Source organism: Xenopus tropicalis, chromosome 10 (assembly GCF_000004195.4).
Source record: "Xenopus tropicalis strain Nigerian chromosome 10, UCB_Xtro_10.0, whole genome shotgun sequence".
NCBI classification, from domain to species: domain Eukaryota; kingdom Metazoa; phylum Chordata; class Amphibia; order Anura; family Pipidae; genus Xenopus; species Xenopus tropicalis.
Genome location: NC_030686.2, coordinates 16,976,240 through 16,994,415, shown reverse-complemented (window position 1 = coordinate 16,994,415; position 18,176 = coordinate 16,976,240). Strand labels below are relative to the sequence as shown.

General features: G+C 42.5%; 1 protein-coding gene across 2 annotated transcripts; it reads right to left on the bottom strand.

Annotated features, from left to right (window-relative positions):
• Positions 1-4,459: 4,459 nt before the first annotated feature.
• Positions 4,460-11,401, bottom strand: prr29 (proline rich 29). Of its 2 annotated transcripts, XM_002937987.5 has the most exons (6): positions 11,194-11,401; positions 9,966-10,050; positions 8,016-8,131; positions 7,374-7,564; positions 6,360-6,430; positions 4,460-5,121 (listed from the first exon to the last, which is right to left on the bottom strand). In XM_002937987.5, exons 1-6 carry the CDS (start codon positions 11,281-11,283, stop codon positions 5,090-5,092), a joined length of 585 nt encoding a protein of 194 aa, XP_002938033.1. In that variant the 5' UTR covers positions 11,284-11,401; the 3' UTR covers positions 4,460-5,089. The 2 variants fall into 2 exon arrangements, with proteins under 2 accessions (XP_002938033.1, XP_002938034.1); XM_002937988.5 differs by lacking the exon at positions 6,360-6,430 and having other exon boundaries at positions 4,462-5,121; positions 11,194-11,400.
• Between the last annotated feature and the right edge of the window lie 6,775 nt (positions 11,402-18,176).

The window sequence follows — 18,176 nt, the reverse complement described above, 5'->3', positions numbered from 1 at the left end:
AATTTGGTGCCAAGAACAGTCCTTGGTAAGTATGTATGTAATACAGGTGCAGTGTTGAGGTGGTGGAAAAAAGAAAGGAGAATAGTGTAATGCACGGAGTTAGGTGACCATGAACATGATCTGAGGCACAGACTATAAAAAATAGATGTAGATCATAAGTAATCAAACATATAAAGTGTTGCAAACAAGAAGCAATGTTTGTTTCTCAGGGACAAACCTGAGGAAGAGCACTGGTTGTGCTTGAAATGTTGGATTTTTGCAATAAACACTTTTTCCTTTTGCATTAAGCCCCTGTGTATGCGGTACTCTTTCTTTATATTTTTACATTTAACCTACACCCAGGGCATTTGACTTGTAAAGGGTGTGCTCCCCTCTGTCTATTATATATAAATATATATATACTGATTCTGAATACTTCCTTAAAGGAAAACTATATTCCCAACAATGTAGGTCTCTATAAAAAATATATGGCATGCACAAGCTCATATGTAAAACCCTGCTTCATCTAAATAAACCATTTTCATAAAAATATACTTTTTTAGTAGTAGGTGCTGTTGGGTAATGCTAAATAGAACCCCAACCCACTCTCTCTCAACTTAGACCCGGGCCAAATAAGCATGCTGTCATCTTTTATATAGTAACACCCGACCTGCCCATGTACCAGGTCTTATCATCTCCGGGGAGAAACAGGCTTAAGTATTTTAGTGATTGCAGCTGCCAAGTGATTGGAGCTTTAGACATGCTTACTTGTAGTACCAAAATAAGTCAATTACTGTTAGAGGAATGGAAGTTTTATCTGTTTTATTAGTGACAGCAGTGCAGCTGTGTAATACTCTGCTTTGGGAATACTAGCAGATATAATAAAGGGTCTCATTACAGCAGTATATTCTGTACAAGGCAATGGGTGATAGTTTAGTCCATGTTTGAAGGCTGCTGAATATTCCTCATGGTACTGACTTACCCCGCAGAGCTCTCCTGTAGTTGGCTAGCCTCTCTATAAGGGTGAAGACACATGGGGGCACATTTACTAATGCACGAACTGGCCGAATGCGTCCAAATGCGTTTTTTTCGTAATGATCGGTATTTTGCGATTTTTCGGAAAATTGTCGCGACTTTTTCGTAGCTGTTACGACTGTTTTGCAAAATGTTGCGACTTTTTCGTAGTGTTACGACTTGCGCAAAAAGTCGCGACTTTTTCGCACCTTTCGCGCCAAGTACGAAAGATTCGGATTCATTCAAGCTTCAGTATGGTGACTTTTCTTGGGCCAGGTTGGAGCTGCAGAGTGCCATTGAGCCCTATGGGAGACTTTCCTTGGGCCAGGTTGGAGCTGCAGAGTACCATTGAGCCCTATGGGAGACTTTCCTTGGGCCGGGTTGGAGCTGCAGAGTGCCATTGAGCCCTATGGGAGACTTTCCTTTGGCCGGGTTGGAGCTGCAGAGTGCCATTGAGCCCTATGGGAGACTTTCCTTGGGCCGGGTTGGAGCTGCAGAGTGCCATTGAGCCCTATGGGAGACTTTCCTTGGGCCGGGTTGGAGCTGCAGGGTGCCATTGAGCCCTATGGGAGACTTTCCTTGGGCCAGGTTGGAGCTGCAGAGTGCCATTGAGCCCTATGGGAGACTTTCCTTGGGCCGGGTTGGAGCTGCAGAGTGCCATTGAGCCCTATGGGAGACTTTCCTTGGGCCGGGTTGGAGCTGCAGAGTGCCATTGAGCCCTATGGGAGGCTTTCCTTGGGCCGGGTTGGAGCTGCAGAGTGCCATTGAGCCCTATGGGAGGCTTTCCTTGGGCCGGGTTGGAGCTGCAGAGTGCCATTGAGCCCTATGGGAGGCTTTCCTTGGGCCGGGTTGGAGCTGCAGAGTGCCATTGAGTCCTATGGGAGACTTCCAAAATCATGCTAAGTCTGAAAGTTTTGGCCGCAGTTTACGAGCGCTCAATACGAAAAAGTCGCGACATGATACGAGCATATCGTAACGGCTACGAAAAAGTCGCGACTTTTCGCGCAAGTCGTAATGCTTACGAAAAAGTCGCGACAATTTATGAAAAGTCGTAACGGCGACGAAAAAATTGCAAAAAATACGAAAAAGTCGCAAAATGTTCATTTTCCAATCGGAATTTTTCCAATTCGGATTCGAATTCGTGTCTTAGTAAATCAGCCCCATGGAGTTACTAGTAAAAGTTACTTGTTGTGGCTACTAAAACAGACAATGCTGATCATTTCCTGATAATTGTCTCTACGTGTATTTTAGCAGAGGCAATTCTCAGTATTGTCCATGGCAGGGTATTTTCTAATGTTTAGCAGCCATGAAAAAGTAGCTGCTACTAGTAGCTCTGTGTGTCTTCACCCTAATAGCAGCACCCATGTGCACAGGGCACTCTGACTGCAACTAACACACTTGTTCTTGGGCACCTATTACTGTCTATCAGACACACCAGAGCAAGGAGAACCAAATATGGTGTCTGCAGATGTACAGCAGGGAATGTGCATATACAGTCAGCCATATGGTTTATTATTAACTGATAGGCAAGTATTGTTTTTTACCTTTAAATCCACAATGTAGATGCTATAGGCACAGCTGGGATCAATTAAGTTTTTTTTTTTAACCCTAAAACACTATTTTTAGTGATAGGAACACGTTGTTTTAAATTATAGGAATATGCAGGATCACTTTAATGGCCAGTGTCTTTTCCCAAACTCAATAGCTAGCAACGGCAGATTATAACTGGGGCAATATGGGCAACTGTCAAGGGCCTATAGTTATTGCGTAGAGTCATACATTCGACATATAATGGAGAAAACAAAACGTTGAAGTAAAGAAATACGTTGAGAGTTAAAGAGCAGAAAAGAAAGCTGGAACATTTTGGAAAGATGGAGAATAGCAAAAGAAAGTTAAATGTGTTCTAAACACATATTTAGTTTACTGCAGTATATAGAGTTATATCACTTTTATTGCTTTTTTTTCCATTTTCAAGTGCTACAGCTACATTGGGGGTGGCATGAGACCTATATTATGTGTGTTTTGGTTCATCTAGAAGGTGCAGTATATTTAGCCATGACATGGGGGAAAGTGGAAGCAAAAAAAGGAAGTATGTTGAGTAAAAACCACCCTAAACTTATATACTTCAAGGTCCCTTGTATCTATATTCAAGCCACCTTGTCTGCATTTAGAGAAAAGGAACATAGAAGGGGTAGAAGAAACACTGGTTCTATTCCATTCTTAAAATATCTTTTTCTGTGAAAAGAGGGGTTATTCTCCATATGGGGGCTCAAGATAGTGGTATTCATGTAAGAAATAATTAAAAAAAAAAGAAAGAAGAAGATAATGTAAAAGTGATGAGGAAGAATTTAGCTGTGAGCATTAGCAATGGACGCAGTACCAGACTTAGTGTCCAGATAAAGCAATAAAAAGAGGTATAGATCCAGTTATTGTCATATTTCATGAGTCCATAGCTTTTTCTGCATAGAGGCCATCTATTGCTTGGGTCACTGGTTCTTGATATACTAAGGTCACTCTTATACATTTCTTTGACCACTGTCATTTAATCTTGGGTCCACTGTTTCATAAAATACTGTCACAGTGTCATATATTGCTGTGGCAACTGTCTCATGAAATGTTGTCTTATAATGAAACTGTGCACATTACTGGGTGAGCTTGCAAATAGTAGTGGTTAAAACTAATGGGTATGGCAGAAAAAGAGCACAGTGCCATGCCTGCTCTATAGAATGGCTCCACAGCTTTTGAGCCATTTTAGAACCCTGGGGATTGCCTAAAGCTAATGCTACAAAGAGGCTGATTTAGGCCTGTGGAAACTCTGACATTAGGTTTCTGCATTGCCTGCACCCAGAACCACTGTGTTGGAGCAGCCTTAGTTTAAGTCACTGACGGAGAGCATAAGCCAAAGGGTTTGAAAGCAAGTTAGAAAATCCTTCTATTTTACCAGAAAATGACTCTGTGAACTAAGGTGTTAAAAAAAATTAGCATTTTTATATACTGCTTTATAAATATGTCCTTGGTTTAACCTGAATCCCAGCTCTTTTGCTTCCAGTTTGAGCTGGGTGGGGGTAAGATGGCGCCACCTTCTGGTAGATTAGAGTAATACTGAATTAACTTGAACCAGGCTTGCACATGCAAATTTAACCAAATCACAGTGGTGTGTGCCTTCATCCACAGGGAAGGCGGGGGGCAGGGGGTAAATATAAACAATGTCAGTCTCTGTCTTCATATTAGGGATTATGATAAATAGGGGGATTAAACCCAAGTGTTATGTAAACAAAAGGGTATTGGATGCTATGGGCAGCTGCAAAAAGTCAATAGGGATTGTTCATGTTCAACATTGAGTGATTATGTCATCGATATGTTGTATATTACAGAATAGCTGTGCATGGGTGCACACATATAGGTTTCCTAGGCACCAGTAATAACTGAAAATAGAGGAAAACAAAGGATTTACTCTACACTCAGGCCTTGACAAAACACATCGAGACAGTTTATTGTTTAAGACTCTTTTCAGTACAAGAGCAAACACTATTAACCCCACCTTATATGTCCACAGAGTGCAGTGACCATAGTTACCTGGCTTACCATACCCCAAAATAACAGAGAAATAAACAGAATTGGTTTCAATAATTCTTATTGAACAAACCCACATAAATGCTAAGTGACCATCTGTACTAAACCAGTTCTTATCCCAATTTATCCATGTAAAATAAATATAGTACTTAAAAATTTAATCAATTGTTGATGATGTAGATTTACAAGGAGATAAGGATGGGTAACTTCTCCCCCAAATATACATTAAAGGTCTATAGGTGAAATTAAATATAAGTAAGTAAATATATCCATTACATTTAGGCAATCAATTTTCAATTGAATTCATATCCAATTTTATATAAAGCAACAAAAAAAAATGTACAGGGCACAATTTTAAATTCTCAAAGAGTTGTTAATTATGGAGGTTCCGAGACAACCCCTTTGCTTATTTGCAATAGGATGTGAGTCCATTCAGTATAGGTGAATATGTATATCAGTGCCATATCCTTGTGCACAGGTGGAAACATTTCCTATCTGGCCATCAAGGAGGCACCTGGTGCTGCTACAATCTGCCTTCCGCCAAGTCATAATATTCTGTAAAATCAAGAAGCATACTGATTAGACACATAATTCAATATTGACCAGAAAATAGTTTACCATAGCCCTACCTAGTTAGGGATGTAAGTAATCCCACTTCTAGCGAGAGGCGGTACTAACACATCATTACACATAAAGACAAACTTTAGCACAAATACAAAAGAACACACCTTTTTGACAAATTCTGCTCAATTCCTAAAATCTATTTGCAGTTCCATAAAATTATCAGTTATTTCTAGAAAAGTCATCACTGCATTACGCAGCTGATTGTGATATTATTATTTTCTGTTAGGCATGCACAGTATCCATTATTTTTGGGTTCGGACAAACTCTGAACTGAAACCTTGAGCAACAAGAAGGAAAGAGTCACCTTGACTTGACCAGTGATTTTATGTTATCGGACATTAAAGGTTCAGAACCAGTTTGGTCAGGCATCCCAAAGTCTGAATCCAAAAAGTGGAGGGATTTGCCCGAATGCCAAACCAAATCCTAGATTTAGTGCATCCCTACCTATATATGGAATATAAACTGATTGATAATTAATTGTAATTAATTGATTTAAGACCCATAGACTGATTTTTCACTCATGATTAGTTTCATCACAGAAATGATCAAGCCATAGCCAGTGTTTCCAGAATAGTAGTGGCATGAAGGAGCACAGAATTCTGATTGTCTTTAAGATAAAATTCTGCTCAATTCCTAAAATCTGTTTGCAGTTCCATAAAATTGTCAGTTATTTCTAGAAAAGTCATCACTGCATTACACAGCTAATTGTGATTTGATTATTTTCTATTAGGCATGCACAGTATCCATTATTTTTGGGTTCGGACAAACTCTGAACTGAAACCTGACCGTAATTTGGAAATTCAAATTTGAACAACAAGAAAAGAGTCACTTTGACTTGACCAGTAATTTTATGTTATTGGACATTAAAGGTTCAGAACCAGTTTGGTCAGGCATCTCAAAGTCTGAATCCAAAAAGTGGAAGGATTTGCCCGAATGCCGAACCAAATCCTAGATTTAGTGCATCCCTACTATATATGGAATATAAAATGATTGATAATTAATTATAATTATTTGATTAAAGACCCATAGACTGATTTTTCACTCATGATTATTTTCATCACAGACATGATCAAGCCATAGCCAGTGTTTCTAGAATAGTAGTGGCATGAAGGGGCACAGAATTCTAATAGTCTTTAAGATAAAGACTGGACTAGAATTCTCAGCTTTACCTGAAGCTGGTGGGACATCAGCACCTACAGTCCCCGTAGCGCTGAGAGGGGGTGGTGGTGGTACGGCCCGTCTGTGGAGACACAACACAAGCCTTTTTCCAGTGCAAGATATATTTACCCTTTCTATAACAATGCCTTCTGTAAAGAAGCCTGGCTCATTTATCAATGCTGGTCAACCAATCAGTGATTAGCTTTTTCCAGCCAGCTACAAGTAGAACAATGAAAACAAACATTTGATTGGCTTCTGTGGGTTACTGCCCAGGTGCAAATTTTCCCAGTGTTGATAATGGACCCCCCCACCCCGTTGTGTAAATTGTGTAAATCTACAAAACTGCAGATATTTTCTATAATGAAGCAAGAGAGCATGTAATACAGTGGTTGTTTGTTTTGAGCACGTATCACAATAAAGGCTTGGCTACAATACATTTCAAAATTTCACACAATTGTTGGGGTTTTTCTTGCTCTGTCTCAGCTATTTAGATATTTTTTCTCTACCGCTCCATGCTTACAGGGTAACTGAACCTGCCACATGTCTTCTGAGACATTGTTTTGATCCCAATCATGTCATTCGTGGCATAAAGCGTGACAAGACTGCTGTTCTTTTAGCAGAAAGGAAGCTCACATAACCAGCAGGAAATACAGAAACCCACACAAGCACAAAAGGAGACTATATGACTTTCTCTTTCAGCAACATTATCCCTTTGGCATATTTCTTAAAACATACTAGAGTCAGTACATAGTCTCTGTGGTGTATAATTATTCACCACCAGCTTTGTTTTAAAATCCAACCCCCCAGATGAGCTATTCTCTTTTGAATAAATCCAGAATTTCCCAGTAAGAAATTCAGTAAAACTGATGAAATATGTTAAGGAGATTTAAAGCCTCAAAACAAGTGAATGTAAATTTGCTCACAATGATTTTCTGAGCACTTTTGTACTTTACAGTAATGATCTTTTTTTCTGCTTTTCAGGATATTAGCAGTTTTAAAACTGTAAGAGGTCTTGTGTGCCTTACTGGTCTCCGACGTGAGTTGGTGTGTGAGGCTGTATATCTATGTGCCTGACGGTCGGTTCTCGGTGAGGTAACGGCCTCTGTTCTTGCCAGGCAGGATATGTTGGATAATATGGGTACATTGATGGATATGGCTCATAATGGTGATAAACCACTGGCTGGTCCTCCTCCATTTGTACTGGTACTACATTGGACTGAAACAGATAACAGGCAGAAAGGTTACACTTTCCTCTCTCCCACTGCAAATACATATTCTACCTTCTCTCACTGGTATTGAATGATATTGCTAAGTAATTATTATCCTAAACACTGTGGGGTGTTCACTTCACTGTCCCGAATACTATTGTACTCAAAACGTTTGATCCGGCTGTTTGTGCCTTATAAAATATTGGGAACACCCCAAAACAACCATACAGGTATTGTCATTTTATTCTTATTTGGAACCATATACTAGCGGTGGAGGAGACAGTCACATAACTGTTTTCCCCTCAGCAGTTTACATTACAGAATGCACAGTTTGCCAGTCCAGGCTTGATAAATGTCTGTGGGATATGTTGGTTCTTTTTAAATACTATAATATTCCTTTGTATATCTAACCAATGTGTCAACTACCTCTAAATAGAGAAAGACATCTTTGCTACTCACTTTGGGGGGCTTCTCGGGTAGTCCATACCCAAAGTTTGACAGCACTGACATGGTCATGTTGTTCATTATAACCTGGTGCATCTGAGCATTCTGGATCATCATCAGTTCAACTAAATCTGTAGGTAGAGGAGTGACAGGCAGTATTAGAACAATTGTGGAAAATTTCTTCTGCTGGCGGGCCTAGGTGCACAAAATGTTCGGTAACCAGTCATTACTGGGAGCTGTGCTATGAACTGGGTACTAGCAAAGCACCTGTGTCAAAAGCCATTGTGCCTACATTGTTAATTGAGATTAACTGGAATCTAAGTTACAGCCCTGTACATAAGGGAAAACTGTACTCTACATAGGGTCCTTCTCATTTGACTACGAAGTCTGAACCTTGCCATGCTCTCTCAACTTCACACAGGGTATGGTGGGATGCAGGTACTCAGCTGCAGAAGCCAAAATGCCATGTGTGCTATAAGCCCAAGAGTTTGCTTTGATTAATATAAAGCACATAATTAACACAAGAGTTGGGTTTCCTTAACCTAATGTTGAACTGGTTAAGTAGAAGCAGAGTTTGTGGCATTTTCTCTGCTCACTCTACGCACTCCTCCCTCTGCCTCCCACTCCTACACAATCGGAGCAGTAAAGCTAGTGTGCCAGTTGGCAGAAAACGCCACCAGTAAGTTCTTTGGCGCAATCTTTCATCCTCTTCTCTCTTTTTTTATACCAGGCGTGGGCATGCACACTAGTGAAAAGACCGGCTTTTCATTTCTAAGTTTGGCTTTCATTTTACTGCACTGCCCCAAAAAAAGAAAATGGAAGAATCCAAAGAAGGTGGTGACAAGAATCTTCTGCAGAAATTCCCTGTGCCAGTCAGTGTTTAGCAAACAGGAGCAGGCCCAGGGTATCAGGTAAGCGATTTTAATCACTGGGAGGTGCCTAACATTTTAGCACTCCCCAGTGATTTTAAACTTTAGTTCTCCTTTAAAGGGATTGCACATAACTGAATAAACCTTATTGGGACATGAATTTGGTGCCATCATTTTTTACTTGTTTGGTGTTTTCACTGTTTGGTTTTTTAACTTATGAAGAGTGTGCAGGTCCTACCTGCAAAGTTATATTTAGCCTCCCTCCTGAAGTTTCTGTCCAGGGCAGTTACTAGGCATATGCCTAGGTATCTAGTTTTGCTTATTAGAATATTTTTCTCATTGGCCCATAGACTTATAATCACTTTCTGTCACTTTAATATAGAGTTTGGCACAGGGTGTTGGCCTTTAGTAGCTCACCCAGTTGGATGTGCTCCAGTAAGCCTGGGATCCACAAGGCTCACTGGATCCACATTCCCCTCCGCCGCTTGTCATTATGTGGCGGGGGCAATAAGTCCCCCTGCATGGGGGGGTGCAGGGGTTAGTTGGCCAACCGGGTTACCTAGGACGCCCGGTTAGCTTGGCCCACCCCTGCCCTTGTTCTTTGACTGTACTGACATTGATTAATGAACAATAAAACCTGTTCTTTTTGTTTGCTGCAAAGAGACATCCTTTATCTTCATTTTTGTAATGTAACCAATGGCTCTACCTCAGTCTAATAGGACAAAGCCTATTCTATTCAAAACAGTAACAAATATTGCCTATAAACTCGCATAACTTGCCTACACACTTGCATAACTTGTGTATCAAGCAAAAGACAAAAAAAGACAAGCTCCACTAACCACTAATGGATTAAAAAGTTTAAGGTAAATTCTGCTACAACTTCTACAGGGCACCAAATTTTCTGATCGCTGCCCTGCATTAAAATCAATGAAATAAGGCATGGGTAGTATTAGCATTTATTCAACTGGCAATTTTGCAGTAACAGAGAATACACCACGTCTGATGAAAATTACATTGGAAAGCAAAATGTGTTAATCTGTTCATTGATTTTACTAAAAATAACAGAGCAAGAAAATTTCAGAAATAAAAAGCTCACCTTCTTTTGCACGGCCCGGTCTGATTGGTTGAGAAAGTGATGGGCTGAATGGAAGCTGCTGGATTATTGTGGGTTGCTGAGGAACCTGGAAAATACAGAAATAGTCTGACAACACAATGGAAATATGAATAAAGCTTATAGGTGACACTGTGGCCCCTATTGTTTTAATGTCAGTGACAGTGGCCATGACGGCATTATTATTTGTGTGTGGGTTCTGCATTTCTTGATACAGATATAGGACCCGTTATCCAGAATGCTCAGGGTAATGCCAAGGGTATTCCGGATAAGGGGTCTTTCCATAATTTGTATCTCTATACCTTAAGTCTACTAAAAAATCAATAAAACATTAGTTAAACCCAATAGAATTATGTTGCATCCGGTAAGGATTAATTACATCTTAGTCGGGATCAAATACAAAGAACTGTTTTATTATTACTGAGAAAAAGGAAATCAACTTTAAAAATCTGAATTATTTGATTAAAATGGAGTCTTTGGGAGACGGGCTTTCCGTAATTTGGAGCTTTCTGGATAACGAATCCCATACCTGTAATTATCCCGATAATTTTTGTACCATCCCAACTGGTTGTTTAGTCGATTGGAAAGGTTAGAAAATGTTGGTCAATAACAATAAAATCTGCGTATGTATTGTATATCTGACAATATCCTTGGGGGACCTACAATGCATTTCCAGAAAGTCACTTTGTATGATTGTCGTCTTCCAACTATTTCATGTTCAGAACATCCTCTGATTTGTTATTTTTAGGACTTCAGATTTCAGTCTGAATGTTAGTTTTAGATTTGAAACATGCAATTGATAGAAGACTAAAATCTGAATGTGTATGGCCAGCTTAAAGACATTTTGAGAGGCACTGAACATTGTAAGGAGAAGCCTTTAAAGGGTAACTCCACCTAAAAAAAGGTTTTTGTCGAGTAACTATAATTCATATCAGTAACTTTCCTATATAAGTGAAAACCATTGGAAAGTTATTTGTAAATGTAATTGCTGTTAGAAACAGTGTTTCTGGCTTCTGCACTCACTCCTGGCTGTATGAGAAGTCCATTGGTTTGCCAGGTCCATTAATGTGCTGGCTTCTGTTACATTGTTTCAGAAGTCAGAACCAGATAGATAGATGTGAAAGGGGCAGAAAGACTTATATGCAGCGTGTCAGATAATGACCAGGCACTGTTTAACTCCAGAAAGCAAGTGCTGGTAATGCATGTGACTTACCATGGAAGGGATTACTTGTACGCCGTTATAATTCACGTCCTGTGCGGGCACGCTGTACCAGGCGTTGTGAGCGGGCCAGCTCTGAGACATGGTGAGCGGAACAAAGCCAAGATTTAAAAGATAAAGTGAAGTGATTCCTGGAGGTTGTATATATGGCCACCGAGCTTGGTTTGGGCAGGTAGGGCTGGGAAGGCTGAGCTATAATAGGTGCTATGGTTACAGATTGTACACAAACTTCTTAGGCAACAACTTGTCCCGTCAGGCACAGACACACACACACACACGCTGAAATGTAATAGGACATAACAAAGAATGTCATACAGGGCTGTATTTAGGTCCCAGTGTCAAAACTAGCTCTACAGCAGACACTGGGGGGGCCCTCACTGTATAGCAGTCCCTTCTCCCCCGCCCTTCTCCTACCTTTTTTTTTTTTTTTTTAAAGTACCAGCTTCATTGTTAGGTCTGGTGCCACCCTAGGCACGGGATCTAAATATGCCCCCTATGTCTTATGTGTGACCCAGCCCCCGACTCCTCGCCACCTCCCCCCCCCCCCCCACCTCCTATGAAAAGTTCAGACAGAGGCTGGGGGGACGTGTTTTTCTTTTTTGTTTTTTTTTTTTAAATAACTGCACCCCCCCTCCCAAACATGCCATCTTATGCACAGGCCCTTTAGTGCCGACTGCTCAATCAGTGCCTAGCTGAGCCCCCTATGCCTTCTATACCATGTTGCCTTACTATACACATTAATGGGTTAGTTCACCTTTTAGTTTACTTTTAGAATAATGTAGAATGGGCAGTTCTTAACAACTTTTAAATTAATTGTAATAGTTTTTGAATTATTTACCTTGTTCTTTTGACTCTTTTCAGCTTTGAGATCAGGGTCACTGACCCCAGCAGCCAAAAACTATTGGTCAGGGAAGCTACAATTATATTGTTATGTTAATTTTTCTATTCAGGTCCTCTGCTATTCATGTTCCAGTCTCTCAATTAAACCACTACCTGGTTGCTAGGGTAATTGTACCCCAACAAGCAGCTTGCTGCTGAAATTCCAAACTGGAGAGCTGCCGCACACAAAGCTACATAATTTAAAAAACACAAATAATAAAAAATAAAGACCTTGTGCAAACTCACTTAGAATATTACTCTCTACATTATACCAAAGTGTAATTTTAATTACATTAAAGGAACAGTAACACCAAAAAATGAAAGTGTATAAAAGTAACTAAAATATAATGTGCTGCTGCCCTGCACTGGTAAAAGTTGTGTGTTTGCCTCAGAAACCCTACTATAATTTATATAAATAAGCTGCTATGTAGCCATAGAGGCAGCCATTCAAAGGAGAAAAGGCACAGGCACATAGCAGATAACAGATAAAACACTATTGTATTCCACAGAACTTATCTGTTATCTGCTATGTAACCTGTGCCTTTTCTCCTTTTTTCCAGCTTGAATGGCTGCCCCCATGGCTACACAGCAGCTTATTATATAAATTATAGTAGTGTCCCTGTAGCAAACACACCAGTTTTACCAGTGCAGGGCAGCAGTGCATTATATTTTTATTACTTTAAAGCTCTTTCATTTTTTAGTGTTACTGTTCCTTTAAGACAGTTAAAGTGAGAGCCATTGGGGTCAATGACAGTTACCCAAATATACACAAATATTTGTTTTTTGGGTAATAGTTGCAATTTCTCCGCTATCTGCAGTGCTTTCTAAGAAGATTCCCCATGGCTACTGTGTCAGATTAAAAGGCCACACAGGTACAGATGGCATATTGCACTGGCCGAAAAAGCTGGAACACTGCATATAACAAGACAAAAGAGGAGATGATGGCAGAGGAAAGATGAGGGGGGTGTAACATAGTAAGTTAGGTTGAAAAAAGACATACGTCCATCATGTTCAACCTTAGTGCCTATATATAACCTGAGTGAAAAGGAGGCTGCACTAATATGCACAAGATGGATATTTCTATAGGATGTTGCCTTATGAAACTGGACATAAGCGGCAGTAGTAGTGCAGTGCATTGGATTTGTAATAATAAAGCTGATGGAACAAATTGGAACAAATCCAAAAGCAAAATAGGGTTGTCACCTGTCTGTTTATGACCCAGACAGCCCGGTTTTCCAAATAAGGAAACCAGCTGGACTCACCGAGATTAACACAGTGATGCCGTTTGCCATGTCCTAGCCCCAACCCTGTGGTGTCACAGCCCCGCCCCACAACATCACTGCCCGCCCCCTTCCTGGGGTTTGCGGCAGGGAAAGGTGACAACCCTAAAGCACAATGCAATTGACATGAATGGGAGACAATAGGAGGTAGGGTTGCCAAAGTGTAGAAAACTTGGGCAGGAGGCGGGGCAGATGACACTGGGGGGTGTGGTTGATGATATCAGTGGTGGGGTTATGAAATGGCAATTGGTGCTTGGCCTATCACCATGCCCGGTTTCACTAATTTCAAAAGCTGGACAGGGAGTTTTGAGACAGACAGCCCTCCTGAAAACCTGGCTGTTCGGGTCAAAACAGGGCAGGTGGCAAGCCTAATAGGAGGGGCCACACAGTGTCACAACAGGTTAGAGAAGAACCCCCCTGTATTATCTTGGCATAGTTTTATGGGATCAAGCTAAAATTGGTGGCCATACACTAGTCAATTACAGACACTATCAGACTGAGTGGTTGGTAGGCCAAATGGATGGATAGTGAATGAGGGGCCACACACAGCATAGCCACCTTTCTATTGTTCAAATCATTCGGGCAGAGAGCCTATATAATTGGATTGGATGTTGCATGTTTCTCTAAGTGATCTTAGTGGGTGGGGGGCAGGCATGTACCTCTTTTGCCTTCTTTCCCCTAGTTTCGGTCATCAAAATCTCCTGGTTGTGGAAGTGGGGTGCATGTGGGTGTAGAGCAGGGGTTTCAAACTCAATTGCACAGGGGGCCAAAATCCAAAACACACTTAAGTCGCGGGCCGAACAGGATAAACATTTATTGAACACACTAAAACCAAACTTTTAAAACTTTGTGCTTTTCAGAAATAATATGCAATAATATGTAATATATATATACACCACTGCCCATAGTTATATAGATCCCTTAATGATATTAGACTCAAGTGTATTAATTGGGCCTGGGTGAGAGGAGACTACTAGAAAGAAGGTTTGATCCTCCAAGTGCAATAGTGCAAAACGCTCTCTGTCGCTACTTTGCGCGTGCAAATAGAGCCCTCAGGGTAGCTACACAATATCAAACTAAAGTCCCGGCTGGGAACATACTTGAAATAGAAGTGGAAAGAAACACGGGTTCTGTGCCGCTAGCTCACGCCGTTTGTACGGGGGTGTCACTACTGCAGTGCTTCCTGTTTGTACGGATCCCTATTCAGACAACCAATAATATATAAAATGATCTTGCGGGCCGGATAAAATTACACGCCGGGGCCGGATGTGGCCCGCGGGCCTTGAGTTTGACCCATATGGTGTAGAGGGTGGGTGCACAGAGTGGGGACAGAGAAGGTTGTGTTGGAGAGGAGTTGGGCACCCTAACTCTTAGACCTGTAACTGCTGGGCACACTGCATACATTCCTATTTCACTTCCTTTAGTGTGTTTTTCTTTTTTTTTTAAAATATTTATTCTTTAGCCACTAGAGGGAGCGTTCTGCTCATGGTGTTGCACTGTAAGTAGCATCTTGCTTTATATCTATTCTTGTAAACAATTGAAAATGATTAGGTAAACTTTGTTACTTTAATTTACACATTAAAGTATATATACATACATATTGGATATTTATGCTTCTATATGTGAACTTCCATTCTGTAAAGAAGTAGCCTAGGGCACATTGAGCTGCTTTTCAGCCTGCGTCCCTACACTTTAATCAGTGCTCTTCTGTGTCTGCACCTGGAACCACTGTGTCGGCAAGGGTACAGGCACATGGAGCTGATTTAAATGGATGAGTATGCATTTTAGTGCTGAAATCCACTTTGTGTGCCTGCACCCGGACCAACGCAGTGTTTCCAGGTGCAGGCACTGATTCGAGCGTAGGTGATTTTCATCCTGTGTTTATCTACAGGCTGCGACTATTATAGACTGAATGTTTATATTGCAGGATTCTAAGCCCTTAACTGGATTCATTTATAGTGATTAAAATAAGAAAGCTTAGCAAGACAAGGAAACAATTCCACATGTAAACGTGGCCATACATGTCGCCAAGAGCAGATCTTCTCCTGAAATGCCCACCTACAGGTAAAGGTGTCATCAGATTGGGGACTGCATTAACGAGCCAATGTGGCCCCCGATCTGACAGAAAAATCAAACCTGCCTTATCCAGATCTGGCCAATTTCAAGCCAGATATCAGTCAGAGAGGCCTGTCGGTGGTGCCCATATGCAGGCAGATAAGCTGCTGGATTGCTAAAGCACCGATATCGGCAGCTGAAATTGCTCTATGTATGGCCACCTTAAAGGAGAAGGAAAGGCAAAGTCACTTGGGGGCGCTAAAATGTTAGGCACCCCCAAGTGACTTTAATCGCTTACCTTGTACCCTGGGCTGGTGCCCCTGTTAGGAGAAAATTGCACCAGCCCGGGGTACCTGCAGCGAGCGCTTCCTCCTTCCGTATTTGCGCTTCCGGCAAATTCCCGGGACAATCACATGCGCAGTAGAGTGAAAAGCCGACTTTATAGGCAGGAGGAAGCGCTGCAGGTACCCCGGGCTGGTGCAAGACTTCTTAGCACTAATTTTCATTGTATACATCGTTCTATATTGGGGGATGTTGGGAATTTTAGTTAAAGTCTGCATTTGTCAGATTCTATTCGAGTGATCCCCAAGCAGTGGTTCGTGAGCAACATGTTGCTCCTCAACCCCTTGCATGTTACTCCCAGCAAAAATAAACTGGAGGCAATTTTTGGTTGCATAAAAACCAGGTTTACTCACAAACAGAGTAGGCTGTAGGCTGCCAACTTAGGGGCTGCAAAATAGCCATTCATAACCCATATTTGGCACCCCAAAGAAACTCTTTTATGTTTGTGTTTCTCCCCGACTCTTTTTACATTTGAATGTGGCTCACAAATAAAAAAAGGCTGGGGATCTCTGTTCTATTCTGTAAATTGGATTTCAGCTTAAATGGTAACATTTCTGAATGAGCTGTACAGACCCTGAAACACTGGGTAATAATTTAGCACCTTGGGCTGCTGTACTACAACTCCAAGTACATTGTTGACCCTTGATTTTATATTGAAGAAATTTGGGGGTCCTAGCCCAACAACATCTCGGGATCAAGGGAGACTTTTAAGTTAAGGAAAATGGTAAAATACAGGTTAAAAGAGCCACAACTCAGGAAAATGATGCCTTCAGCACTTTGTTACTTTATTTTTTTGTATAGAGATTAGTAAGAGAAATATTTATGTATGTTCTACTGTTGGGAAAGATGTGAAAGGAAATGATTTATGTCTTGTTTATTTAGCACCACAAAATATTCAACTCTTTCAAAGCTACAACATTAGCCTCAGTGCAGTACAGGGAGTCACAGGGAAGCCCATGGGCAGAGACATTATTGCACATTCATATATTACCATTTAGGTATACGGGCAGTGCTCAGCACTGGTTATAGGGACCCTAGATTGCTAGCTCTGCTGGGGCAGGGACTGATGGGAATGATGTATACCATCAGGGCCGCCATCAGAAATCACGGGGCCCCTCACAACAAAATTTTCTGGGCCCCACCCACCCAAGCCCCCAATGGCCCCTCCCACACCCCCAATGGCCCCTCCCATCAATACAAGGGACACACAGGCATTGGTAGCGAGGGCCCACTAAAACCTTGGTAGCCAGGGCCCCCCTAAAACATTTGTGGCCAAGGATTACGTTTTGCATTAGTGCCAGTGCCCTAAAACATTGCTAGCCTGCCCAGGGCCCCCTAAAACATTGGTGGTCCTCCCCCAGTGTCCCCATACAATGGCCCGCTCTCCGCTGCTTCTTGCCGCTCCCCCCCACCCCATAGAATCCTCCTGCTTCTTCCAGGGTCCCCCAAGCATCCTGCTGCTTCCTTCAGGGGCCCCCCCAAGCATCCTCCACCTTCCCCAGGGCCCCCCCAAGCATCCTCCTCCTTCCCCCAGGGCTCCCCCAAGCATCTTCCACCTTCCCCCAGGCCCCCCGCAAACATCCTCCACCTTTCCCCTAGGCCCCCCCCAAACATCCTCCACCTTCCCCCCAGGCCCCCCCAAACATCCTCCACCTTCCCCCAGGGCCCCCCCAAGCATCTTCTGCCTTCCCCCAGGGCCCCCCCAAGCATCTTCCACATTCCCCCAGGCCCCCCCAAACATCCTCCACCTTCCCCCCAGGCCCCCCCCCAAACATCCTCCACCTTCCCCCAGGGCCCCCCCAAGCATCTTCCGCCTTCCCCCAGGGCCCCCCCAAGCATCTTCCACCTTCCCCCAGGCCCCCCCCAAACATCCTACACCTTCCCCCAGGCCCCCCCAAGAATCCTCCAGTCCTTCCCAACCCCCCCCCCCCCCCCCCCCGCCAGCATCTTTTTGCATCCTCCGGCTCCTACTCCCCTGCGACAGTTGGCCCGGGCGTTTAAAGGGTCCTGGCCGGGCTCTGTTACTGTTATTGCTGGTATCCACTGTGATGTCCCGAACTCGCCGCTACATGTGCGCTTTTATAGGGTTGCGCCCCGTGCGTGTGATGTCAGTACGCACAGGGCGCAAGCTTATAAAAGCGCACACGCAGCAGGGAGTTCGGGACATCACAGCGGATACCAGCAATAACAGTAACAGAGCCCGGCCGGGCCCCCTTTAAACGCCCGGGCCCGGGACAACTGTCCCCCCTGTGCCCCCCTGATGGCGGCCCTGTATACCATAATCTCTGTAAAGGTTTGGAAAATATGTCAGTACTTAGGGTTGCCACCCGAACAGTTCGTTTTTTTTAGGCCTGTTCGAGCCTGCCTTGTGAAACCCAAACAATAATCTGGCCAATAAAGAAGAAATATTTAAACATTAAG

Bases quoted from the DNA above. Each gene is read 5' to 3' on its own strand.
- prr29 (XM_002937987.5), bottom strand. From the start codon at position 11,283: ATGTCTCAGAGCTGGCCCGCTCACAACGCCTGGTACAGCGTGCCCGCA. The intron at 10,051-11,193 runs GTAAGTCACATG...TGTATTTTCCAG, and splicing joins TACAAGTAATCCCTTCCATG to GTTCCTCAGCAACCCACAAT. The intron at 6,431-7,373 runs GTAAGGCACACA...GTGTCTCCACAG, and splicing joins CCAACTCACGTCGGAGACCA to ACGGGCCGTACCACCACCAC.